Genomic DNA, 26,340 nt, shown 5'->3' on the forward strand with positions numbered 1-26,340 from the left:
GCCCCGCCCGCCGGAGCCCCCGCCCACAACTGGTCTGGTGCCGCCCACCACCACTGACTCCGCCCGTGCCAAATTCCCTCCCGCCCGCAAACGTCACGCGGCGCCGCGGAACCTTCCAGCCCGCCCTGCCGATCCCATTCCGAGGCCCCGCCCCCGCCCACGCCAGTCATTGCCGCGGGCCTCCGCGGCGTAGTGGGGGAGGCGTTGTGGGAGCGGCAGCCGCGCGCGGCCCCGCGCTGTTGGCGCCAGCCCGCGCTGGCGGGCGGGGCAGGCGGCGCGGGGCGCTCATTGGCGGCGGGCCGCGCGCGGGGATGGTGTCAGCGCGCGGCGCCGTGGCGCAGGGAGGCCCCGCCATGTCGCGTCTCCCGCTGCAGGGGCTTGTCCTGGCGGCCCGGGGCTGGCGCGGCGCCGCAGGTCAGACACCTCTCCTCCACCACGCTCTTAACGCCGCCCGCGGCTCCGGTAGCGGCACGCGGTATCGCAGATTACAGCCCCGCTTTCGCTTCTCGGGTCGAGGAAAGCGGCTCTCCCCAGCGGCGCAGTGGCAGTCCCGGTCAGAGCTCAATCCTAGGGAGGAACAGGCAGTAATTTGAGCAATAAAACAACGATAGAAAGCTGCTCGCTGACTTCAAGGTGTTGCTTTATTTAATGCCCGCTGTGTCCGTCTCCTTGCGAGCTGTCCTGTTTGTCTGCTGTGTACGTGGAGAACAACAGTAGAAATACCCATTTTAAACTAGACTGCACAAAAAAACTGCAGTTACATTTCACCGCCCGGGTCTCCAGTCAAGCATCACATAGTGAACGCTTCATGTTATTACTATTGGTTGTCATGCATAAATGATCTTCAGTTAGAGGCTAATCACACTGACTCCCGCAGCAAATCCATGGTCTGTATGTTTTGCTGTAAGCCTCGGCCTCTCAGCTACCTGAAAGGCAGATGTTTTCTTGTGTTATCCTTGCTTATGCTGGTGAAGAGTTAGAAGTATTTGTTCTAAGAATGGCAGCACAAATTGTTTTTCTAGTAGGCACATGGTAAGTAACATAAAGAGCAACCACTTTCCAAAACGTCAAATAGATGTTTACCTTCTGACTGCCGTCTCCTTCCTACAGGTCTGGATGAGTTGTATTCAGGCACAAACACTTCTTCAGCTGCAAAAGGCTGTGACAGAATTCTAAAGTTTCTGACAATTTTTAATTTTAGATTTTATCGTGCCCATTCCCAGCTCACAAATGCATACTTGTAGTTGTTTTTAAAACTTACCTTCTTTGTCTGTGTGTGGGTTTGGAAGTGGGATTCATAACGGTTCCGTTTGGCCAATGCTGCTGCCAGGGAAGGTCAATACTCAAACAGGGACTCTGAGGTATCCTCCAGACAGGAAAAGAAAATCACATTCCTGTGTAAACCTGCCTTATTTGATGGTTTCTTTCCAGCGTTATTAGTAAAAAACAGAACAGGAAAAGCCTTGAAAACTGTATAATTGTTCCAGATGAGAGAAATTTTTTGAAGACATAGTCAAGAAGAGACAATATACAAGTGTCATGCTTGGAGTCCTGTGATGTTTGAGGGAATCAAGGGAGGGAGAGTGCTGAGTGCATCATGAACACCATTTTTATGAATTGGGATGTGCAAACCAACAGAGCTTCCTGGGTTTTGTAGCTGGATTGTCAGGTTTTGTACATATTTGTTTCTATCGGTTCTATGAATATTTGATTGTCAGTTGAGTTGTGTGCACATTGTTTCATAAACTATTGTGATGCATAGCAAATGGAGAAGTTAAGGAGGGATATTTATGTCATGTAAGTGAAGGAATGCTGCTAAGAGTCTGATGACTAGACCACAGTTCTCCAGTTTCCTAGCTGGAAAGTTTTTTTTTTTACCGTGACATGGTGCATTTCTTTTCCTCTAGTTTGCAAGTCATGTGCTCTCCGAAGATTTTCCATCCAACCTGCTCAGCAGAAGAAGATTCCAAACCGTTATTTGGGCCAGCCCAGCCCCTTCACACACCCACATCTGCTCAAACCAGGTGAGGTTTGGGCCCTCTGTGAACCAGTCATTGATATTTTCTTGTCTCCATTTTTCTGAGTGTATTGATTTGCTGCATCATAGAGTTGTCTGTGGTTTCAGGTGTTTATGACTACCTTCATTAGTCAGTAATTATATTTAATAGATAATTTCCTTGTCTGAGATGATACTGATTCCAAAAATAGGCTTCACATGTGATGTTTTCATAGCTTCTTTCTTTTTTCTCATGATGTCCTCAAGGTTGTTTACTTGGGTGCTGCAGACCTTTTGTGGCAGTGATATTTTTTGGACTGGATGTCCTGCAAATAAATACGGTTTTTATTAAGAGGGAGTCTTTTGTGCAAGCTGAATGGTCAGAATGGTTCATATCCCATTTCTTGTGAGTCACAAAACAAAAGTGCAGTTCAGCAAAGATGAATGGCGAGGGATACTGATAGATGAATGCCACTTGTCTAAAGAATGTGCCATGTTAAGAGGAGTATTCAATATGAGAAGAAGGAGAAAAAGAAGCTTGTGACTGGAAGTTAGACAGCAGTGATAGAAACTGAGGTTGTGCATTTTTTTTGAGATTCATGAAAATGAGCATGTAGACATAAGATCATCACAATTAAATCTAAAAAACAAAAAAATTGCAGCAAAATTATATTCAGGAATATGTCTAGAAAAACATTCTGTGTTCTTCCATACATGGGTATAAAGAGAGAACAGATGACTACGTGTGTGTATGTGTGCATATATATGTATATATGTATATATACACACACACACACCTGTATTGAATTGTAGAATAATTCAGGTCAGAAGGAACCTCAGTGCACAGGTTCCCCCTGTGCTCAAAGCTGGCTAACTTCAGCATTAGATCAGGTTGCTTAGGGCACTCATTGACAGCTCACAATAAACGAGGCTGACTCCTTAAAGTGTAGCTGAACCACTGGAAGTTAATTCTGACTATCAAAAGTATTTTTCCATTTAATAAATTAGAGATGGTTTCCTTAAAATATTATGGCACTGTTTTATCACAATTACTGTTTTAAAAAGCAAATGCCTTTAATACAAAGAAAATTTCCAGGCCTCACAGTTGCTGACTGGAATGCAGTGGAGCATAGGAAATTTGCAGTATGACTTTGTGGAATTGTGAGGCCAGATTGCATTAAAACAGTTTCTCTGTTCTTTGTAATTTCTACATTCACAGAGTAAAATAAATGTGGTGGGGTTTTTGGGTTTCTATGGTTCTTTTTAAAGACTATTACATCTAATAGATATTGAGGATATAATCAAAAAGGTGGAAAAATAATTCAAATAGAACTTTCCCCTCCCACTGCCCTCATGCAAGAATCTACTTACAGTACAAGTCAAATGTCAATTTTTGTTCTAGAATTGCCACTGTATAATACATGAAAGAGGAAGAAAATATTATGAAAGTGGAAAGTTAACAAACAGTATCAAAATTCAACCTATCTTAAGGTAGGGTATTAGCCAAAGTACTGGTTAAGGCTCTTATATTAATTTAGATCATAATTAGGGAGTCTCACAATTTAAAAAATACATACTTCAGCGGTTGCTGGTTGTCCTTTGAAGTTCAGTCCCGTTTTGGTGAGTATCTTGATTGCTGTACTTCATGTCTTTTGCAACTGGAGCAGTTGAAAGAGTACCTTGATCTGAGAGATCATTTGCTTAGTTGGTATTATTAGAAATACAGTATTTAACTTCGGAAATTGGAATTGTTAAATACTGACAAAAGCTACATATGCCCTGGAGAAGATCCCTTCCCTTAACCAGGAGTCTGATGGCAGCCTGCTGTCCATGGTTTGTTTCTGCCTGGAATCTTGTGACTGGTTAGACTCTGTAACCTCTGTGTTTCTGCCTGATCTCCTAGAATCTCTGACACTCAATCTGTCCCTTGTGGTTTAGAAATAGTCATTTTATGAGTTGACTTAGTGTGTATTTGAACAAACATTCTAGCTGTGTCTAAGGAAATTAATGCTCAACCTCAGGAGGCAATCTTCTGTTCAATGTCCATGCTGTAAAACCCATCAGTTTTTAGTGGTCAAAGTTCAGTTTGCCTTGCCCCTTCTTCTTTTTTTTTTTTTCACGTTCTCTGCAAACATTTGAATGTTTGTCTAAATCTATCAGGTTTTGTCATTTCTACCTTTGCACAGAAATAACACAGCATCCAATTGGTTAGAACCAATGTCTCTTTGCATGATGGAGAAGCAGCCTAAATGAGGATGTGCTGTAGGGATGGGAAGCTGAAGAGGAGCAAGGGGAAGGCTTGGGAGGGGTTTCTAAGAAGGCATGCACATGTAAGGCATCAGGGAGTAGGCAGGAAATCAGGCATGTGACTAGTAAAATACCCTTAGAACCTTGAATTTCTCCATCTGATTTGTTTTGTATTCACAGGAGAGGTAACCCCAGGATTGTCACAAGTGGAATATGCTCTTCGCCGACACAAACTGATGGTGTTGATCCAGAAGGAAGCCCAAAGCGTGGATGGTTTGGACCACACAGTGATTCTGCTGTCCAACCCCATGTACTACATGAGCAATGACATCCCCTATACTTTTCACCAGGACACTAATTTCCTATACCTCTGTGGGTTTCAGGAGCCTGACAGCATCCTGGTGCTGCAGAGCATTCCTGGCAAAGCGCTGCCATCTCACAAATCCATACTTTTTGTGCCCCGGAGGGATCCAAATCGAGAGCTGTGGGATGGGCCCAGATCAGGCCCAGATGGGGCAATTGCTCTCACAGGAGTAGATGAAGCTTACACCATTGAGGAGTTCAGGCACTTGGTGGCCAAGCTGAAAGGTAACAAAAACTAGAGAGGAAATGAGATGAGGATGTGGTTTGCAGAGTCTGAATGGTTCAGGTTTGGGAGGTGGTCTATGACATCACTTTGAAACTAAAATGAACTTGGGGAGGGGCAAGGAGAGTAGCTGTGGCAAAGGCAGTTGGAAGTTTGTGTTAGCTCTTTGAGGGCCACCAATGGGTATGTAGTTTTGAAAATTTCTGACTTTCTTGTATATCCATGTGAATGCTAGTCTGCATATATTAAGGAACAGGATAAGCAAGACCATGCTTCTGTTTTAGTCATATCTTTTTGCTGACAGAGTTAAAACTAAATGACATACAGGAAACTTGAACACTTTTTATTCATAGTAGACTTGGAAAGCAATTCACACAGGGACCTTGTTAGTCCACTCACATTAGCTAGATGATGACCTGCCTGTAAAATACGAACATTGCTGTCCTTTAGAAATATTCTTTTGTATCTCCCATCACTATGTAACCTCAAAAGTTATAATCCATGGGGAACTTAAATGCATTATAAAATAAAGCTGAAGAAGGCTCATGACAATATAATAAGGGCAAATGTTACTTTGGAGGGGTCACACAACCAGAGGGAGAGAATTCTGGAGTATTAAATACCACATTGGAATGAGTTATTTTGTTTCAAAAAATGATGTCTTGAAAATGGGTAAGTCACAGGGCAAAGGATGATCAAAGAAAGCATGAAATCTGTGTGAGATACAGGCTGAACAAACCTACTCAGCTTGAAAAAGAGAAAACAAGACAATGTATGAGATGTGTATAGTTGGGGAAAGCACAGAGGATGACTATGATTAACTGCTAGTTTTCTTAATTTAAAAACAAAGGGAACACTGAATTAAATTATCACATGACATGGATTGGAACCTCTTAGGTTGTAGATCACTCATGGAAGTTTAGAATATCAAAATTAAATGGAGTCAGAAGTTTTTTATTCTGTGGGGGAGAGGTCCATGAAAAGTTGTAAGTCAGCTAAGAGCAATACTCTTCAATGAATGCCCAGTTTCTTTGACTCTGTCTGTAATCACCTGCTAATAGTTACTTTCACCAGAGAAGGAGGGCCTTGGTGGACATCAGCAGTGACTCATCATGGCTTTTCTACTCATTTGCATGAAAGATGTTCCATGAGGAGAACGTTGGTGTTAACTGATGTTCTGAGTAAATTTCCACTGTGAGTGTGTCTGTTCTCAGTAAGCTCATTTTCTTTGAATGGCTGAAATAAGCAGTTGTTTCCCCAAGTGTTCTGAGGTGTTGATAATGATCTTGATTCCAAGCAAAAAGGTGAAGTGCTTTCCAATGGGAAATCTATTCAGTGATGGTTGTAAACCCCATTATTAGCCCAAAACTGGGGATTTGTCCAATCTATATGCTGTGAATTGGTAATCTTCCAAATTTAGAATAGATTGTTGGTATTCTGTGACAGTGAAAGTGTGTATATAATCTGTCAATGTAAATTCAGAGAAAATTATTTTTCTCAAATACAGCAACAGATCTAGTTTAGGAGGAGTAAGTTAGTTTAGTATGGGGAGGACATTTCTGCATTTATTTTAGTCTGTGTCAACTTTTGTTTTGTATTCCAGGTGAGTCCAACATGGTTTGGTATGACTTGAGAAAACCAGTGCATGCAGAGCTGCACTCTGACTACATGCAACCCCTGGCTGAGGTAAAAGCTCGGAGCAAAAACCACATCCAGGCCATTCGACATCTTGTGCAAAACCTTCGGCTGATCAAATCCCCTGCAGAGATTGAGAGGATGAAGATAGCTGGCCGGGTGACAGCAGAGGTAATGGGGTTGTGTGCTCTCCTAATGAAACAGTGCATTCCCTTGGTAAGGTGACATGAGTTGGAAGGAGAGCTTTGGACTAACCTGTTATTGAACTGCTCTGTCTCAACCACTGGCTGGCCTTGGCTTCCTCCACAGGACAAGGGGAAACTGGAAGACTGCTTGGACTTCCAGGTTCTCTCAATTAGCATAACTCTAGTGAAGAAAAGCCAGCAGGTGTTAGACTTTGTTTAAAAGCAAAGGCCAGTCTTTTCACTGTCTTCCCAGCTTCCTCTCTGCTTTCCAAAATAATTTTATTTCCCATCTATTATTTTTATTTTGAGGAAATGGGATTTGTATGAAGATGTTTCCTATGTGTGTGTTTGCATTCCCCCTTTACCCTCAGATACCTTTTGAACTCATTGGCCACTTGTAAACAAATCTGACAGATACCTCAAATGCAGTTACATTTTCGTAAATATTATTAAAATAGATAGCAAAGTAGAAAAGAGAGGTACAGGTTGTCCTCTGAAGGAAAAGCTGCATAAGGCAATCCTATTAGACCTGAGGGAATCCACAGGTGAGACAACTTCTAAAATGCCAAACCATGGGATCAGCCTCAATCATCTAATTTTTTTTTTTTCCCCAAAAACTGGAGTCAGTCATCCCCTAAATACAGTTTCATAGGGGATACATCTTAATTGGTTCTAGTCTTGACAGCACTTTCACCAAAGTGGTGAAACCCTCTGGTTCTGGTCCAGCTGATTTTGGGCCTTCCTCAAGAGACAAGAGGTGAAAAAAACACCAGTTCAGGCTCCTTTGCTAACTAAAGGTCCTTTCTTTTTCATAGGCTTTCACAGAGACAATGTTTGCCAGTAAATCCCCCGTGGATGAAGCCTTTCTGTATGCAAAAGTGAGTACTTTGTAGCTGGAAGTGAAATGGAAGGGCTGGATGTCGGTTAGCCTTCCAGGAAACCAGAAATGTCAGGTCTCTTTATCACATGTCTCCCACTGCAGCACATTTATTCACCCAACCCTTGTGGTTCCTTGGACATGCAAAAGAGTCAGTGTGAGGAATTCTTCAGCTGTACTTCCCGTACCCTTATTTCAAGAGTGTAGCATTTGTCTAAGTTTCTCTCTGTTGATGTCTTTTTGTACTGTATTGAAATGCAAAACCTGCTGAACAATTGGAGGTAAAGTTTTCACTTTATTCTATAATACAGGTCTGTTGTACAAAATTTAAGTGGTTATAACACCTGTCTGTAAAGCCTGCTTCTCTTGCCTCTGGCCTCTTACTACATCAGATTACCACAGCCATCTTGAAGCTGTTTAGATGCTTCTCAGTTAGAAAACAAGGACTAATTGGCCTGCACTTATTGGTAAGGAATTTTGCAAGGAATTGCAGTGAGATGCCTGTTCAAGAAACATCAGCAGGATTTGACCCTCTGTTACTACATGGATGGGCCTATGCTGACATGGCACTGGCAGTACTGAGTTGAAAAAAATACTTTCATTAAGTGTATTTTACAGGTCAGTTTTTCAGTCCAGACCAGCATAGTAAAACCTTTGCTCCATGTAGGCATCCTGGAGTATTCTGTCCCATGTGATTTTGATAGCCATAGAAAAGACATGCTATTAACTTGTTGAGGGTCTTTATAGATATAAATGTATTCATTTCCATGCTTTCATCAGCTTCATCGTTCAAGAAAGGTAAAGGTCTTGAGACTTATGGTGCTTTTTTCATCTATCCTCTCAAACATCAATAGTGCATACTTTCAAACCTTCTTAGTTTAAACAGTCACGAAAAATAGATACTGCTGTAAATATGCTAGTACTTTGCAATTTTAAAAGACAGAAGCAAACCATGACTGTTGTCATGCTGACATATAGGATCTTTCAAATTTCGCAAAGTTGTATGGCAAATAAGAGCATTACTTTATATAAGAACAAATCTTCATATATCCTCATTGAATATATGCCAATGTAGTGAATGTTTGAGACTGTATTGAGCAGTGTGTACCAGAAAGAGCTTCCTGGAGATCCGGTAAAGGCTTGAAAAATTCTTGAAAAACTGTATTTCTTTTTCTCCAGAGTCCTTGAAAAATATTTAAGACTGCTTTCATTTAGTCAACTCACTTTCCAGTTTCACTTTGTATTGTACGAATTAAGAAAACAGTTGTAGGACAAGAATTGTTGTGGTTCTAGGGCAGTTAATCACCTGAATCAGCACTAATGGTTTCCTCTTCTCTGTATTGTTACTCCAGTTTGAATTCGAGTGCCGGGCTCGTGGTGCTGACATCTTGGCATACCCCCCTGTTGTTGCTGGTGGCAACAGATCAAACACTTTGCACTATGTGAAGAATAATCAGCTCATCAAGGTAACCGTTGTGCTGTCCAGTAACTTAAAATGCAGTGCTGTGATACAGATATATGTTCCCTAGCTGCTTGTTTTTACTGAACAGATCAAAGCACTTAAATATATATTTTTCAAGTCAGCAAGGGAAAAGAATCCTGCCTTGGTTCACTTTACTGTCAATGGCAGATTCAACTTGTCTTTCTTTTTTCTCAGTTCTTACTGCAGTATTTTCTGAACAGTGCAAGGACTTGCAAACAGGGTTGCAGATAATTCAGTGCACATGTCTGCTCTCACAGCAGCTTGCAGTGCTGGGGGCCTCACAAAATAGGGGAGCCATTGTCGAAGGCAGGGCAAAGGCCCAAGGGGGATCTTCTGCTGTCACTTGTATTCCTTGGCCTTGCTTTGCAATATAAGGGCAAAGTGCATTCCTGCTCTGCTGAAGCTGAAAAGCATTTTGGTTCCATGTAGTCCAGCAAAGCAGGGAAGGGGAACAAGTAGGGAATGGATCAGTATTAAATGTCAAGAGGTGGAAGAGTGGCGTGTTTTGTCTTATTTTGAAGATTCTCATTGAATTGAACCCTCTCCAACTTTCCTGACAATAGGTCTTTAGATTCAGATAAGTATTTTCAGGAGCAGTATTCTCTCACTGCTCTGCTCACTATTTACTTTTCAGAGGAGCATATTTTTCCTCTGTCTTAATGCAGAATGAAACTTTCCCACTAGCATTGTCTTTTCTTGAAGCTGGGGCTCTCACAGACCTTGAAATGATGTGCAGAGACAAATGTACAAAAGATATGACAGGCTGCTTTTGGCAGGAAGAAGCTTCCTTTGTTGTTCCGTCATCCAAGGTCAGGCGTGCTGCTGTAACTCCAGTTGCTTCTGTTAGAGTTGTTCAGTTAAATGACTGTCACTTATTTTTTTTCCAAAACTATTAAGTAGAAGATTAAACCCTTAAACTTGACTCTTCCTTTGTGTGCTGCTTCCTACAGATCTTGTTTCCAAATAGGCTAACAAAGTGTCTAATTTAGGAGGTGTCTGAATGTTTCATTCAGTTGTTTACTTGAGGGCTCTGCTTTAAAGAAAGAGGACAAGCACAGCATAAGGCATTTACTGGACAATCAAACCACAGGCTGAATTCCCTTAATAAATTGTTACTTAGCTTGTTTAATTGCTTGTAAGATGGCAGGTGCTGTAATTTCAGATTTGCCTTAAAGAATTCAACCAGTTATTCTGAAAAAGTTTAAAATTACAATTTAAATGGATAGTTAATGGCCTGTCTGTTCGGTGGGATAGTGAGGTCTGCTCACTGCTGGTTTGTCCACTGTATGTCTGTGTCACTTAACTGTACATAATGATAGCAGCTAGCACTGGAAGTAGCACTAGCCATGACATTTTGTTGCTTTAATCTTTCCCTTAACGTGCTGCAATTACGCCTTGTCATTCCACATCATGTCTGCTGGCACAGTCATGGATCTGTGAATGTACATGTAGTGTAAATCTGCAGAGAATTTACTCCAAGCTTTTTTAACATCTTACTGCTCTATTTGTTGTTAATCCCTTTAAGAAGAGAAAGCAAGGCAGTGGTTTTGTTCCTAGCCTTTTGTCTTTCTTCTATGTGATTTTTTGGGAGATGTGTAGTCATTGATATGGAACAGCTTTGCTGAAGTGAATTGGAGATTCACATCTCCAAAAAAGTTTTCTTCATCACCAGATAGATCCAGAAAGATATGTTGCAACAGTCAAGAAAGTTCTAGAAGAGAAAGGGAAGGTTGTACAAGCTATTCACCAGTGCATTTACAGCAATGATGTACATGTCAGATTTTGTGATACAAAGTGATTTTGCTGGGTCCTCATATCCTATGACAAGGGTAAATTTGTAGCTGTTACTGATCATGTGGGGGGCTCAGAAATCCTATGCTTTTGCTGCAAGCCCCCTCTGTTTCAGTCGCTATAGCTGACAACTTCTAGTTAAAGGAGTCATAGGCATAATTTGCTGGAGTAAGCAATCCAGGTGTGAATAGGACTTGTCTCAGAGAGCAGAATAGTTAAATGCAAATGCCTTTTTTTCCCTCCAAAATCTTAATCTTAAAAGTTCAGACAGTATATAAGCATAACAGTAAGAGACTACCTTACAGAGCAACAATCCAGCTGGAATAGCCTTTTTATAAACAGTAGTACCTGGGGTATTACTCTGCAAAAGGAATTCACTTTTCTGCCACTGCATTGTGAAAATAGAGGCATAACCTCCTTTCCTGCTGTCAAATAGAAAAATCAATTAATAGCTGGACTGATCCACAGAGCATTCTTACCTGTTATTCTCCAGGATGGTGAACTGGTCTTGCTAGATGGTGGATGTGAATTTTCCTGCTATGTGAGTGATATCACACGTACCTGGCCTGTCAATGGAAGGTATGCTGCAGTAAATTTTTTGAAGAATTTTGATAACTTCTTAAATAATTGATGGATTGAGTGTGTGTTTAGTCATCGTTTTACCATGTCCCATTCCGTGCTGTTTCAGAGTAATCAAATAATATAAAGTAATCATTCAGCTGTATTCCCCACTGCCTCATTAATTACTGCATGAATATATGTGATTATGCTATTTTCAGATATTACAGCATGCTTAATGTGCAGAGAGGGGTTTTGTACATTCAGCTGTGGCTGACTCCAGTTGTGTGTAAGAAAACAGGAGTTTCAGTTGATGTGTATGTAGCTCTGCCAGTTGTGAATTTTCTGGTGTGGCCTTTCATAGAAAGAGACAGTTGCTTTGCTTTCTGGTTTTCCCCTGCTCCATTCTTGACTGAATCTGTACGCAGAATAGGTTCTGGGGACAGAACCTCTTTTCTTTTGGAGACAGAGATTTAGTTGAGAGATATTCCTTTACTCAATGGCCTTCAGGTTCACCAAACCCCAAGCAGAACTGTATCAAGCTGTCCTGGATATCCAGAAGTCCTGCTTGAGCCTCTGCTCCCCTGGCATGAGTCTGGAAAATATCTACAGCCTCATGCTGAGCCTTATTGGACAGAAACTGAAAGACTTGGGTGTCCTGGAGAGTAGCATCACTGACAGCCATTTCTTCAAGGTACTTCAATTTTTTTTACTCTAATTTACCCATGTTTATTCTAGTTTACTCCTGTTAATCCTGATTGTTTTATCCTTGGGTAATTTTAGAGCTTTAATTTGGGTCAGGAATGTGTTTTCAGGATGTCTCTTCTAATTGCTGCTACATGGTCCTTTCATTCATATTGTGGGCTGGTCTCAGCACGGGAATTAATTTCTCTGAGACAGGGCTAAACTCCAAGATGTGATTGAACCATTTGCTGCACAATTTGGTATGAAGTAATCCCCAGTCTTATATGCACATAGTATGAATATTTGTTCCTTGGCTCTTGCCGTTTCACTCTGCAGATACATTGCCATTGCTCTGCACTACTTATCAGTGCAGAAACAGCTTTAGAGTTTGAAGGGAACTCTGGGCACTAACACAAGATTCTGGTCCACGCTTGACTGCAGGCAGTTATTTATACTTTTGTGGTCTGTTTAACATCACATAAATCTGCAGTGCCACCAAAAGGTGTAGCCTATTCTCAGTCATTCCACCTGCTGCCCCTTCTGCACCATTTTGTGTCAGTACTGGGACTCACAGAGCTACCTGGTGAACAAGACTGGGAAACTGGTCTGCCTTAGAGCTGAACCTGCAGATAAAATAGGATTGGTTTTCAGTTGAAGTTTATCCGGTCGCTCTCACTGCAGAGCTGCATGATTGCTGATGCCAGTGCTGCAAAGATGGCGGAACCAGGTGACGGCACTACGGCTTTTGGCAGTCGGACAGGTTCCTGCCGGGTTTAGTAGCGCGCGGTGCCGGTGCCATGGCAGCCCTGGCTGCCGCCGGCGGACGGAGGGTGTCGTGCCGGATTCTTCCGGCAGGTGGAAGCACAGCCGGACGGGACAGCGCCTGCAGCTCAGTCCCCTGGAGCAGGGAGGAGTTCTCGCTGATTCCCGCTTTAGAGGGAGGGAGATTAGGATGGTGTGTGGGGAGGTGTCCTTGCCTTGTAGAGGTGCATTAAAATAATGGTATATCCACCGAATGAAATCGGCACAGCATTTGCTCTGTTGTGCGCAGGAGACCACTTTCACAGCCCAGAGCAGCTGTACCCACTGCAGTCAGTTGTGAAGGTCTGCTGATGGGAGTCGTGCAGGGTTTGGATGTTTAAGGGATGGGAAGGGTTGGGCAGCAAAACTCAGCGATTTGAAAATTGACACCATGCTGAGATGGTGATGGCTTTGGACTGTTCTTTTCAGTGCAGGGGAAAGGCAATCTGCAATGTACTCATAATAGGCACCTGGTACTGGTGGGGGTTAAAGGCCATCCAGTTCTAGTAAATGGAAGGCAAGCCCTGGTGACCTAGGCATGGCAGTAAGACTGCTAGTTGAATACATAACTATTCTGTCTCTTTTCCCTATCTTTTGTATTGGAACAAGTTGGGTTGTGCTTAACTGCCTTTAATTGCCTCTGTGACACTTGTTCTGTCTTCTCTTAGGCTGTTCGAAAATACTGCCCTCATCATGTGGGCCATTACTTGGGCATGGATGTTCATGATACCCCAGATATATCCCGATCACTCCCGTTCCAGCCAGGCATGGTGATAACCATTGAACCAGGTAAAAGCAGTCAATAGTGGACAAAAACATGTAACACTGAGGGTAACAGTATTGCATTTCAATAGTTAGCTGGTCCTGCAGACCAAAGCATTCACATCCTTCCTGGTGAAGCTGGAAACTGTAGCAGTATTGGAAAGCCTTAAGTTATTCCCCTCCCAAAGTCATTACAGTATTAGAAAAACCTATTTCCTTCCCAAACATAGCCAAGGTAACATGTAGTGGGAGTAAACTCAGGAAGCAGAGTAGTGTAGAGCTCAGGCTGTGCAGCATAGGTGAACTGCAGTGCAAAAATCAGGGTTGTTTCACTTATGCTGCATTCTGTGTTCCTGCTACTAAACTTCTACCAGTCACTGGGAGTGTCTCAAGCATTGCAGTCTGCAACTACAACTACAGGGATTCACAACTTAGCTTTGCAAATTAGGCATACTGTGAGGAATCTTTCTTTCTCCTTGTCACTAGATTTGGAGCTGTCAGCTGGAAACTTATATTTAATGCTTGCCTCTTCTCTCTCTATTCAGAACATTGTTAAATTCATCATTGTGAATGTAAATCAAGAGGAAGAAGTGTGAAAAGGCCAGGTGTAGCTATGGAAGTTTTTATTAATGTGCTGATATCTGGAGGCACAGAGGGACACTTTCCCTTCTTTGCCCACCAGCAGCCATGAGTGAGAGGAAAGAGAGCAACTTGCCATATTAAAAATTCTCAGGATCAAACATGTTATGTTGCTCAAAGTGCAATCCTGCTCTCCTGGTGGCGCAGTAAGGGAAAGGTGGTATTCTGGTGAGTGTTGTGTGTTTTAATTCCCTTTCTTCTTTCAGGCATTTATATCCCTGAGGATGATGTGCGTGCTCCAGAGAGGTTTCGTGGCATTGGTGTGCGCATTGAGGATGATGTTGTGATAACAGAGGATGCACCTCTTGTCTTGTCTGCTGACTGTCCCAAGGACATCTACCACATTGAGCAGATCTGTGGCCGCAGCTCATGATGCCCCTTCTCTGCCTCTTTCATTCTCCTTGGGAGACATAGCCCTGCAGGGATGCAGATCCCTTGGCTGGCTGTAGTTGTCAAGTGATGGAAGGCATGGACAGTTGATGGCTGTTTCCAAGACTGGGACTGGGCAGTGGAATGCAAGAGGCTTGGGTACTGAGGAATGAAAAAACAAAGTAACCTTTTCTGTGTGCATTTTTCTTCTGATTTGTGCTGATGTTGAACTATTGTATGATGTGGGAGTGGATTCATCCCTCTGCTCTGTGGATCCATGTGTTCTGGGGCCCTTGCAGGGGGGTTGAATTTTGTCAGTGCCACCAGATGCATAGGTACAACAGCTGAGACCAAGGCCCCCTTTTTTCTCCCTTGGCAGGAGTTTCACAACAGCAAGATTTATTTTAAAATGAGGCTTTTATAAATGCTGGTTTTGGATAAGAAAGTGTCAGCTTAAATTTTATAGAACCATGTAAGGAGAGAGTCTGGTAATCAGGGAGGTGGTTTGGTGGAGAGGTGGTTGTATCTGAAGCCAATGGAGATTCTTTTAGTATTTTATTCTTAGTATTTTAAATATAAGGATGTGTTTAGGCCTTGTTCAGGCATATGCAAAATAGGCCTGCAGCAGGGAAAAACACCTTGTCTTTCAGCTTATTGGAGTGTTTGGTATTTTCAAAAAGTACAAATAGGGCTCAGAAAGTTAGACCTACCTATTCTTGCTGTCTTCCACATTCCCTTCGTTTTGTCCCAAAGGTCCATTCCTTTTTTACTGCTCTGAGTCCCTTTCTACCCTAGGCTGTTGATTATGCTGGACTCCTCAACTGGTGAGCTGTTGGTTGTCACCCAGATGTGAGGTGTCCAGTTCTGGGACAGTCACAGCACTTTTCTGGCTTATGCTTGCTATGTGCTGTAAGTGCTGGCACCTTCAGTAGTGTGGTTTTGAAGAGTCTGCCCTATGGCGAGTGTCAAGTATTTACATGGCTTTTATATGGAATTAATTTAAAAGTAATTATTCTTTTCTGAACTCTGAGAGCATGATAAGAGCTGACTTTTGGGGTTTTCCCAAAGTGCTCTGATAATATTTTTGAAGCAGCTGCAAATGTTACTGGGGCTAGATGAAGAGTAAAGAGAAGAGTTTTCTACCTTGAACATCAACCTACCACCCAGGCCATTGTATGCCATAGTAAATACACCTGCTAGAGGCAAGCACAGCATCTGTCTATTTATTCAAAATACTTAGACTATCAGCTATTTAACATGTGTGAAAAATGCCTCTCATCAGAGCATCTCCTGTTATTTACACTTGCTGTTGCATCACCTTACTTCCTTTCTTATGATAGCTTTCAGTGTTCTTCATCTGTTACTCTAAATTTTCTTTCTCTTCTCTTCCTGGATTGTCTATTTCCACTATGTCACTGCTTCCTAATCCATTTTACTTTCTTATCAATGTCACTGCCTCGTCCCCAGTTTGGCCTAATTCCCCACAGTGAATGTAGCCAGAAGTAAGTGAGGAAGGTGGTCAGGGTTCTGGAGTTTGACCTCTACCTCTGTAGCTGTGTAGTCTCTAGCAAAATCTGCTCTTTTTTTCCTTTTTCTTTCCCCTCTTTTTGTTTTTTGCTGTGTTTCACTTAGTGAAGGCTAAGTGGGCAGTGTCTTGCATCTCTCATTGCACTGGGGTTTGAATGTTGGCACCTGAAAAGCAGGCAAGTCATGCCATAATTTTATTTTCTAAACATGACCAAAAAAATGCTTTTGTAAGGTTTAGTGTATCAAGTTTCACCTATTTAAGGGAATCCTCTAATATCTGATGGCAGTGCTTGTTAAATACTCCTTTGTTGCAGTGATAGCTACAGCGTAAAATGTTAGAAGGGAGGCTTCCTAAGTATGAACACAGACCTGATGAGCACTTCTGACGTTGTTCTGATTTCTAATACATTTGTTCCAATTACACCTGTTAGAGCCATATCAACCGGGCCAAATCTTGGGGATTTTGGAACTATGTAAGCAGCTTAAAATAACATTAATTTGAGAGATACATGTGTGAGCTGATCTGCCCACACATCTAACACAGTTAATAATGGTACTTGATGTAAATAAGCCTTTAAAATGCATATACATATTATTTTTAAAATAAAACATTTTGTAGAAAGTAATTTCTCAGGCCACCAAGTTGTATGCTGTTGAATAGATACATACACCTCCAAAAACAGCATTATTTTTCAGGGAGATTTATAAATTGTGTGTGACCTGTCTTGGATTTGAAATAACATTGCTCAATGTAGGCACATGCTAATTTGTACTTCTCTCAGGAAAATCCTGCAACTTGTAAACACCAATAGATCTTAGGAATACTGCAAATGAATTTTTCTGTTAGTAAAGAAGTGTTTGTGACTCTGCTAAATGGAAAGCAATGGATCTGCTATGACTGCTGACTGTGTCTGATTTAGGCCATGCATATTCTGTAATTCATCCGCTGTGTTCAGCCATTTTTTCAGCATAATCTGCTGCTGGTTTGAATCTCTTGTTCCATGTAAAAGGTGCATTTTGCAGAAGGTATTAAACCTCCATCCTATGAACCTCAATTTTTGAAAGCTTTTTCTCATTTGTTGGAGAGATGAATAATCTGTGACCTACACTCACGCTGCAGTGTCCCTTGCAAACAATCAAATCCTTGAACCTTTTATACAACCTTAATCAAGAAACCCTAAAGAGCTTAGTTCTCTGGCTGCCAGCATGGCACATACCTGTGGTGTATCTCCCCTGGCGCTGATCCCATCCTGCCAGACTGACTGCTTCTGCCACAGAAGAGAGTCCTCACTCCAGCCACTTGGGTGCAGGAGCAGCTCTCAGTGGTGGTACAAGTCGACAGCTGCTTGATAAGGGCGTTAGTGGGATCACAGGGAGTGAAAGAGAAATTGAGGTATACACAAGTTCATGTGGGGAGAGATTTGATTTCACGTGGCACAGGTCTTAAGGACATCAGAGTACCAGAGAAAATGAGAGCCAGCCCATCCCTATGGAGAAGCTGCTTTGCTTCCAGAGGAACCCTGAGAGGCTTTTGGCTTTCCCACTTCACCTTCTGCCAGGGACTGCTTTGCCTTGCAGAGAACTAGTGAAGTCCTGGTGTTAAATACAGTCTGAGCAGAAGTACCAATTTGCAGATTTGCTTCTGTCATTGAAGTGGAATGAAATTTGACATTTAGCACAATTTGGCATTCTACCTCTATGTGGAAAAATACAGTATGTCTTTCCTAAAATTGCATTCATTATTTTTCAAAGGGATGTGGTGTAGGAAGTAGCAAACTGAGGTAGCACAGTAAAGAGAATGGAGATGGAGAGTTTTGGGACTGTACAATACAATAAGAGAAAAATCAGGAGAAGGTTGTGATTTAGAGCTGCAAGGATGTGTTGCCAGGGAATGGGAGAGCAAGAAGAGAGCAACAGGGCATAAACTGGCTATTCAGTATGTTGTCAGAATGGTGCAATAGCTCCAGAAAACTAGTTATACTGTTTCATAACCCTGATTGATTTGTCCTACTCAGTAGGGAGGAACAAAAGAGTCAGATTGTATTGATGAACTTGGTCTTAACAGTTAGTTTAATTATTTCTTTAAAAATCAATATAATTATCATATTAAAAAGTTTTATGCAGTTCCACGTTATTGATTATGTGCCATATTTCAAATAATGGGAACGAAAAAAAGTATGTTTCTAGGCAAAATCTTCCATAATGATGGAGGGAGCAAGGCTGAGGTTACATGCTCTTATATGCTATCCAAATTATTGCTGTGGAAATTGAGTGATTACTCTGAGGAGAATTACCATAAGGTGAAAAGAGTTAGGGTTAAGCTTAGAAAAAAAACTATAGGAGTTAAATGACAAAAATGTTTTAATTGTGATATTTAATACTTTATGTAATTAGATAGCAAAACTCTGCACTCACATAAATTGATGGTTTTAAATTTCTTTCAAACTGAGTTGTCCAGAAGCCTGTACAGGCATCTCTTTATTCATATGCAGATCTAAAGTGCATTTAAGTTTATAATTCTGACATCATTACAGCACATCTGTTAAATATGCTCCCTACATGTGTGTACAGCCTCCACTTAATTAAAAATCATCCTTTGGACACTGTCACAGTACTGGCTCTAGGACTGGGTCTATAAAATTCACTGCATTTAATAAATACAATAATAAATTAATTTTAAAGCAGTATTTATAATTGAAATGGACAGTGAGACACTGTGGGCTCAATGACTCTCAGTTTCAGCTCCTTTCTCCTTCCCAGTTTGTCTTGCTGCCTTGACTGCCTGGCAGCTCTGAGCCTCCTTCCCTAGCAGCAAGTGAGCAATGAACCCCTGTTTTCCTGGGACAGCTTATGCTTCAGCCTACCTGGTTGTTTCTCTGAAGCACCACCCAATATTTGGCTAACCAAAACCAGGCTTTTCAGAAGACAGGTAGAAAGGAACAAGGAAGAATTTCCAGCTCCTCCATGTGTGTGTTACCTTCACTTGCTGACTCATATCATGTATGCCTTTTTAACAACCATGACAGAGTTATCCATTAACTATGGCAAAGGAAAAAAAAAAAAAAAAAAACCTGTCTGGGTCTGACAATGAAATTTTTGAACAAATAAAAAGTTAACAAGCAAGCTGGTTCTAGAGCCAGAAGTGAGAATGTCTGCTGTAGGCTTCAATATCTTCCTTCCACAGGGATGCTGGGGAAACAGGTAGCACTGCAGGAGCAATGTGCAGTCTTTTTTTAGGAGCTTTTTGCAGATGCTGGTCTCAGACATGCTGTGGGGCAGCAGAATCAACAGTGGTTAAAGCACTATATTTTATACAGTTCTACAGATTTATATTAAAACTCTGGTTTTATCTCCTAAGACCATAAAGAACCTGTGGCTTTCTAAAGGAATTTCAGTTTTTCATAATTTAAGCAGAAATATCATGTCAGTACAGGCTAAGAACTCAGCCTGTGGTTCAACTAGGAGTTATTGGCATTCCAGTGAAAACTTTCAGAAATGCAGTTCTTTCCAGGGAAATAGCTCACTGCAATTTTTTTTTTTTTTTTTTTGGGATATTAATGCAAAATAGGATTGGCCACTGATCCAAGTTCAGATTACATGGTCTGACTCTTGTACCAGGAAATAGTTAGTAGAAGTCTGGTAAACTCTTATCATGTGAATATTTTACTCAGGTAGTGCTTTAAGTTTGGGGATAATATACTTTGCTTTTTCAGTCTAATGTGCACAGAGTGTAACATACAACATATGTTTTGCCTGTGAGAGCTACAACCAGTGCCTCTGTAATTAATAGTATTACATCTCCACCATGAGCACCCAGCAAATTATTAGAGTCATTCAGAGAAAGCACAGCTGCTAATGGCACAGCAGGGGGTTGGGTTTGAGCTTTCTCTACAAGCCTTGTTCCAGCTGACAAAATCTGGTGTTCCTGGTACTAAACTCTGGTGTTCCTATGAACACCCTTCCTTACCACCTCTTGGCACAATGACCATTTCTATTGGGTGGCCTCTGTGAAGTTTGTGGTGGCATTTCTGTGCTGTCCTAATGTGTCCTCAGGACCTGCTTAACAATTTTAACATGGTTTCTCGGATAGATAAGGTTTGATACAGCCAGGTCTGGCTGGCTTCTCACAAGCTGTGCCCTTGGTCCATCAGCCCAGTTGCTTGTGTCTCCCTCTCAGCAGGACAGAGAGGCTTGTCCCTACTGACAGCGCAGGAATGTCCTCACATACCCATGCACCTGCTCCTGTCACAGAGGCTTTAATCTCCAAATGTCCTCTAACTCTTCCCCCTCTGGATTTGCAGAGGTACCAGTCTGGAGCCAGAAGCTGTAGCCTCTGGCGTGCTTGTTGCACTGACCAATTGGCAGAGTCCATATGGTGCCACTGATGCTCCTGTGATGCATTGCAGTATCTGGTATGTATATTGCTTTCTAATTTATGCTTTATCCTCTTCTTTTCCCAGAAGATGAGCTGTTTAACAGCTACATGGGTGTTACTGTGGTGACTGTAACCAAGCAAAACTGTGCAGTTTGTACTGAGATAGTTCTACATTTGTGGACTTGGAGATGATTAAGAAATTTTTAAGGGCTTGTTGTATTTTTTTTGTCTTCCCTGCAGAACAGAGAGAGGCTTCTCAGGAACTTCCAGTTCCACACCATGAAGTAGAAAGGTATCATTCATCTTCAAATGCACAAGTGTATTAATATCTATACACAAACATCACATATCAGGCAAACAAATGTTGTGGCTGCTAGCTAGTTAGATTTAAAAGATGTTTTCTCAAACCATAATTAAGTTTGTTTAGATATTTGACTCTTCATTTCTCTGTGCTTTGTTTGGATTTCTTGTTACATTTAATTTTACCCTAGAAGTTCCAAGATTTATAATTTATCGGGTTTGAATAAATGCATTATCTCTCTAATGTATTTTACTATAAGTCACTGCTGTATAGCCTTACCTTTCCTTCCATTTTTGGTTTTTTTTTTTTTCTACTATTATAATATAATTTCCCTGCAATATGAGGCTTTTTTGGGAGACAGCATTCTGTGATTCTCACCTGAGGAGTGCCTTTGTAAAAAAAGGTGAGAATGTGCTATCGGAAAGATGTGGTTATTACTCTTGCAGCTTCAAACTGTAAACTGTGTGACTTTTGAACCCAAATGTGCCATTCTAACATAGGTTTTTAGGGATATAAAATTGAACAGGTATAGCAATTAATGGAAATCAGGATTGTAGCACAAACTTAAATTCCTAATAAACTGATAACTGTAAATTTATCTCAGCAATTAGGCATAAAAGCTATTTTCCTCTAGTGTGCAACTCTGAAATTTTACTAAACTTTAATAATAAATTAGAAGACTGATAAACTGTTTCTCTAAGCTATTTGAGACAAGAATTGCACCAAATGCCACATTTCTGAAGGATTCAATTTTTAAATTATTCATAGGCTGATAGAGGACTGAGTTGAAATCCTCCACAATACTGCCTATATTCTGTTAATACCCTGAATGAAAGAGTAGGAAGGAGATCTCTCATCAAGTACTTTAAGCACCTTTCTATTACAGCCATTGCATTTCACCTCCTCAATTTAGTGCTGAGCCTGGTAGTTTGTGTGTGACAGCAGCAGATCCCTCAGTAAGGCATCAAGCCTTGATTGGAAGGCTTGTGGAGGGAAAAGGATAAAGTGGAGAATGGCTTCTTTCAGTTATCTGCTCCAGCTGTTAACCACCCCATCATCAAAAATTTATGCACTTTTTTTCTCCCACCCCTTATAATGCCCAAACAATCATTACAGGGAGGATAAGGAGTAGCTTTATATGTTTAATGAACCTACTCTGGGTTCAGTGTAGCCTTGACAGTGGAACTGTGACTGTACTTCTGTGAAAATGTCTACAGCTGTGAAATTCATTCACATTTCTGAGTCCACAGAGTTGCACAACAGGGCCATTCACAGTTTAGCAAGAAGGACAAAGAACCAGAGAGGAAAGAAAGAAAGAAAATGAGCAGTGAAGAGACATACGTGTTGCATGACTGTCCTCTGGTAGAAAAGATCTTGGATGTGTACAAACACAAAAAAGAAAAACAAGTCTTGTGGTAAATAGTGCCATCTCAGAGTTCTTGGGTTTTTTCCCTTATGTACTTAACATAATCTTGGTATGTTTAAAAAATTAACTGTAATGATACAAAAGGGGCTGCAAAGTGACTCCTCTGGACCTGGATCCATACTACACTGAGACCTGCCCTGCCTGCCCCTCTTTTTGCCATCATGTTTGTTCCTTTAAAATAAGCAACTGTACAAGTTACAAGCATTGTCCAGACATTATCTAAGTATTTCCTTTATTCCCTGAATCATCTGGCTTTGATCACACACTACTCATGCCAATAATAAGAAAGAAAACTCCAAAACTGAAAAGTAGAAAGGAGAGAATCAAGTAATCCTGTGAATTGATGTTAACTTTTGGGTGACATTGTGCATTCAGGATCTGGTGTTTCAGGAAAGGCCTGTCCCTGTGTGTGTTCTGTCACTTTTGATCACTTTACCCACCTCAATGGCAAAGGCCTTTCCTTAAAATCCTCAATGTTTTTTGCTCTTGCTTTACATTTGAAATCTAACAGGCACAATATAAATCTTGTGTACCTCCAACTTTTCCCCATGCCACTTGGTATACTTGCATTGATCTGGCTACAGTAGATTAAACAGATAAGAAATATAATGTGGCAGAGATGTTTTCATCCTGTCATGTGGTATTTTCAGAACATTTCCATTGGAAAGCTTGCTCTAGATTATTTTCTGGAAGATATGAATGCCACTGAGTGTAGTTAAAAGGAGGGATGTCCTTTTACAGGACCCATAACCTGGATTTGCCCTGGAAAATTTTTGGGGGAAGGTCTGATGTGGGCATCTTGTCCCAACCCCAAACACTAACCAGGAGGATGTCTCTGTGAAACATTATTCCGCACCTGCAGGAGAAGGGTTGTGAGCCTATGGACACACACCATGTGCTTTTCTGCACACTTCCCTTTTCAATTCAAACAGGAAAAAGCAGATACACTGTTACATTCATTTCTTCAGTAATTAATTCAAGAGAAGTGCCTAAATCACAGAGCAATTGCAAACTGAGCACTCAGTGATGGATAATCTCTATTGCTTGTTTGGAATTCATTATTTTCTCTATCTTCTCAAGCCAGTCATGTCATTATTTTGCTCTTTTTTCAGGCTTTACCATTCAGTCTCTTGTAACCTGCTTGCACACAAATCATTATTTCATTTTATCTGGAGGTGGCTGGACTGATGATAATATTTAATCCATTCCAGGAAGTTTTAGAGGTCATCAGTGTCAAGGAAAAACAATTTTCCTTAGCTTCTTTATTAAGTGTGTTGTTTTTTCAATAAAGTATTCTTTTACCGCAAAATAAAAGCATTCTTGAAATTTGTACTTGTAGCCTCTTCCACCAACTTTGAAATAGTTACATGAACCAGAAAATTAAAAACATTTTTTTCTTATAAAAATCTGGGCAAGGAACAAGTTGATTATTTATTTCTAGGGGTTTTTTTTATGCAATAAACACATTTTTTAAAAGAGTAACATTTTAGGCAGAAGATAACTGATTAGCAAAATTTAACAATATGAACTGCAATTAATTTTGTAGCTGTTTAATATATAACAATTTAAAAGCATCCTTTTCACTGCTCCCAGGTGTAAAATCTCCCAAGTGAAGAGCTGAGATGAAACTAGTCTTGAACTGGCATGTTCCAGTGGAAGTGTGATTTCTGTACAGGCTGCTAGTATGTATCATACCCTCAGCTGATCTTCATAAAAAGGCCAGCTGAAGTATTGCTGAGCCTGTGGAAATAGGAACAAGTGTTTCCAGTGTTATCCCAGCAATGTTTTAGTTGTTAGTAAAGGACTTTTGCTCCCATGAATTCCAATCTTGATGGAAGTGACTGATGCTCTCTGTCATACACCAATGAGTATTTGAAATATTAAGAATTACTGATGCATTCAAATAATGGAAAAAAAAATTTTCCAGCTGATCTGGCTGTCCCTTTACTAGAAGGATCACTCTCCATGTGAGAGTGGCTGTGACTGTGCTAGCAGGGTGTAATGGACAACAGGCTCCCTATGAGCTTTTGCATGTGGGGCAGAAGGAAATGTCCATTCTGTGAGAATGCAAGGTCTTTCTTGCACATCTCTATGAATGTACTAATGCTAATGGCAGAACCCACAATTCTCTTTCTAATTAAATGCTGAATGTTACAATTAAAAGATTCTTTCTTCATTTATTCTGCAATTTTAGTTAAAATAAACTATTGAAAGGGGTTTAGCCTAAAGTATGCAGTGGTAATAGAGAAACACTTCATCCCTTTGTTATATGGGCAGTTTGTATCTTCTTGAGAAAAAAAGGAAGATTTGACAGCTTTCCATCTGTTTTCTGTGCCTCATAGCAAATTAAAAAATAATAATAAAAAAGAAATAATAATAATAAATGTTGCCTTTTTTATATACTCTTTCCCTGACCATTCAGAAGTTGAAATGTCCCCAATGTAAATTCAAAGCCAGCACACAGATATGTACTCTGCCTTGCACACCTACTCTTTTCCATGTAATATGAATAAAGCATTCAAAATACTGCCACAATCATCTGTTAAAAAATAATATTGTTCACAGACATTCTATAGAGGTCCTTCAGATGTGTGAGCAGTCCACTGCATAGCCACAGTGTTTAGAGGATGGAATGACATTTGTACTACTCATGTTCAGGTTCCCTGAATTTAAATTCAGAGGCAGTTTTTATCAGGTGGGACAGAGGACTCACTTCATCACAGAGAAATGTATCTTTGAAAATTACATGCATACCTTGGTGGCATATGCCTGTGAAACATGAAGAGAGAAAAAAAATTTAACTTTGCAAATTTGTATGTATGTATTATTTCTTGTCCTGGAAATAATTTGATGTTTTTTTCATATACTTTTGAACTCGCAGAGAGATGGTTTCTACAGAGTTCCCTGATGTAAGTTACATTAGTATTTTATAGGCTGCTCATGTAAACTTTTGAGCTTTCATGGCTCTCACTATTAGTTTTTAATATAGTACAGCTCATACTGGCTCTTACTGCTGTCTAATTTTGGTTGGGTTTTTTATGTGGTTCCTCAGCTGCAAGGAATGTGGCCTACACTTGTTTGAAACTTTTCTTGTTTGTGTAAACCTGCTATTGGTGTCCCTTTTTATTCTTGCCTATTGTAACATTCCTAAGACCTTAAGTTGCTTGTATTTGTCATGAAGGTCAATTATCCTAGATAGCAAACCCCAATCTCATATTACAAGTGGAAACTCAGAATTTTTAGATGACAAATTGAAGTCTCTTCTACCTTTGTATCATTATTTTGGTTGTTCCACAGATATAGAAATCCACAGTTGAATTGTTTAAATAACTTATTTTAGTAAACAGTGCTCCTTATTAAAAGAACACATGCAAATAATTCCCAGCCAAATGTTAGCTATTGATTTCTAAGTTTATGTGCTTGAAGTGATCACAGTATTACTCTTCTCTTTTGGGCATCAGAAAATGTTTAAAGCAACATGTGTTTTCTCACCTTTCTGTAAGAAAAAAGCAATTTCCACATAGGGTGAGGAAAAATGTAATTTAAATAAAAGTGTGGTTTATTTTGGATATTAATGTCTATAACAGCAGCTCTCCTGAACAGAGAGAAAACATTTTCTTTCTGAAAAGACCTTCTTAATAGTTATTCTTTGTTGGAACCCCAGCCTGGTTCAGGGGTTCTGTGTGGTAGTAAAGTCTCTCCTCCAACCCGTGCTTCCAAAGAAAACTCAGCAGCCTCTTGCTGTTCGGTCTCAAGGCAGTTTATTGCAAGTTATCTAAAAGATTGTCTTCTCGGGCTGCTGCAGTTTGTTCAGCAGCTCAGGCAAAGGCACACACACACCCTGACATCCTCTCTGTCTGCTGTCTTCTTCTTCTCTCTCCCCGCCCAGGGCTGCTGCTATCCTTTATATGGTACATTATGTGATAAATGTTTACAGTTTTCCCTCAATACCTACTACCTATATTACAAGGTGCTTTTCTATTCTAAACCAATCCATAAGTGCCAACATCATCAAGAACATGGAGGTAAGGAAGAAGAAAGAGGAGAAACAGGACTGGCCTACATTCCTCCGTCTTAAAACCTCTGACCACCATGTAC

General features: G+C 40.7%; 1 protein-coding gene across 1 annotated transcript; it reads left to right on the plus strand.

Moving 5' to 3' along the window:
* Window positions 1-320: 320 nt before the first annotated feature.
* Window positions 321-17,195, plus strand: XPNPEP3 (X-prolyl aminopeptidase 3). Its single transcript, XM_021552891.2, has 10 exons — window positions 321-414; window positions 1,908-2,024; window positions 4,424-4,831; window positions 6,433-6,635; window positions 7,465-7,527; window positions 8,879-8,992; window positions 11,294-11,379; window positions 11,869-12,052; window positions 13,512-13,632; window positions 14,451-17,195. The coding sequence occupies exons 1-10, from the start codon at window positions 354-356 to the stop codon at window positions 14,615-14,617; spliced, it is 1,524 nt and encodes a 507-aa protein (XP_021408566.2). The 5' UTR covers window positions 321-353; the 3' UTR covers window positions 14,618-17,195.
* Window positions 17,196-26,340: the final 9,145 nt, after the last annotated feature.

The sequence above is a fragment of the Lonchura striata genome, chromosome 5, assembly GCF_046129695.1.
Source record: "Lonchura striata isolate bLonStr1 chromosome 5, bLonStr1.mat, whole genome shotgun sequence".
Lineage (NCBI taxonomy): Eukaryota > Metazoa > Chordata > Aves > Passeriformes > Estrildidae > Lonchura > Lonchura striata.

Excerpts from the sequence above, each read along its gene's own strand:
- XPNPEP3 (XM_021552891.2), top strand. The coding sequence starts at position 354 with ATGTCGCGTCTCCCGCTGCAGGGGCTTGTCCTGGCGGCCCGGGGCTGG. Across the intron at positions 6,636-7,464 it reads CTGGCCGGGTGACAGCAGAG|GCTTTCACAGAGACAATGTT; the intron begins GTAATGGGGTTG and ends TCTTTTTCATAG. Across the intron at positions 13,633-14,450 it reads GGTGATAACCATTGAACCAG|GCATTTATATCCCTGAGGAT; the intron begins GTAAAAGCAGTC and ends TTCTTCTTTCAG.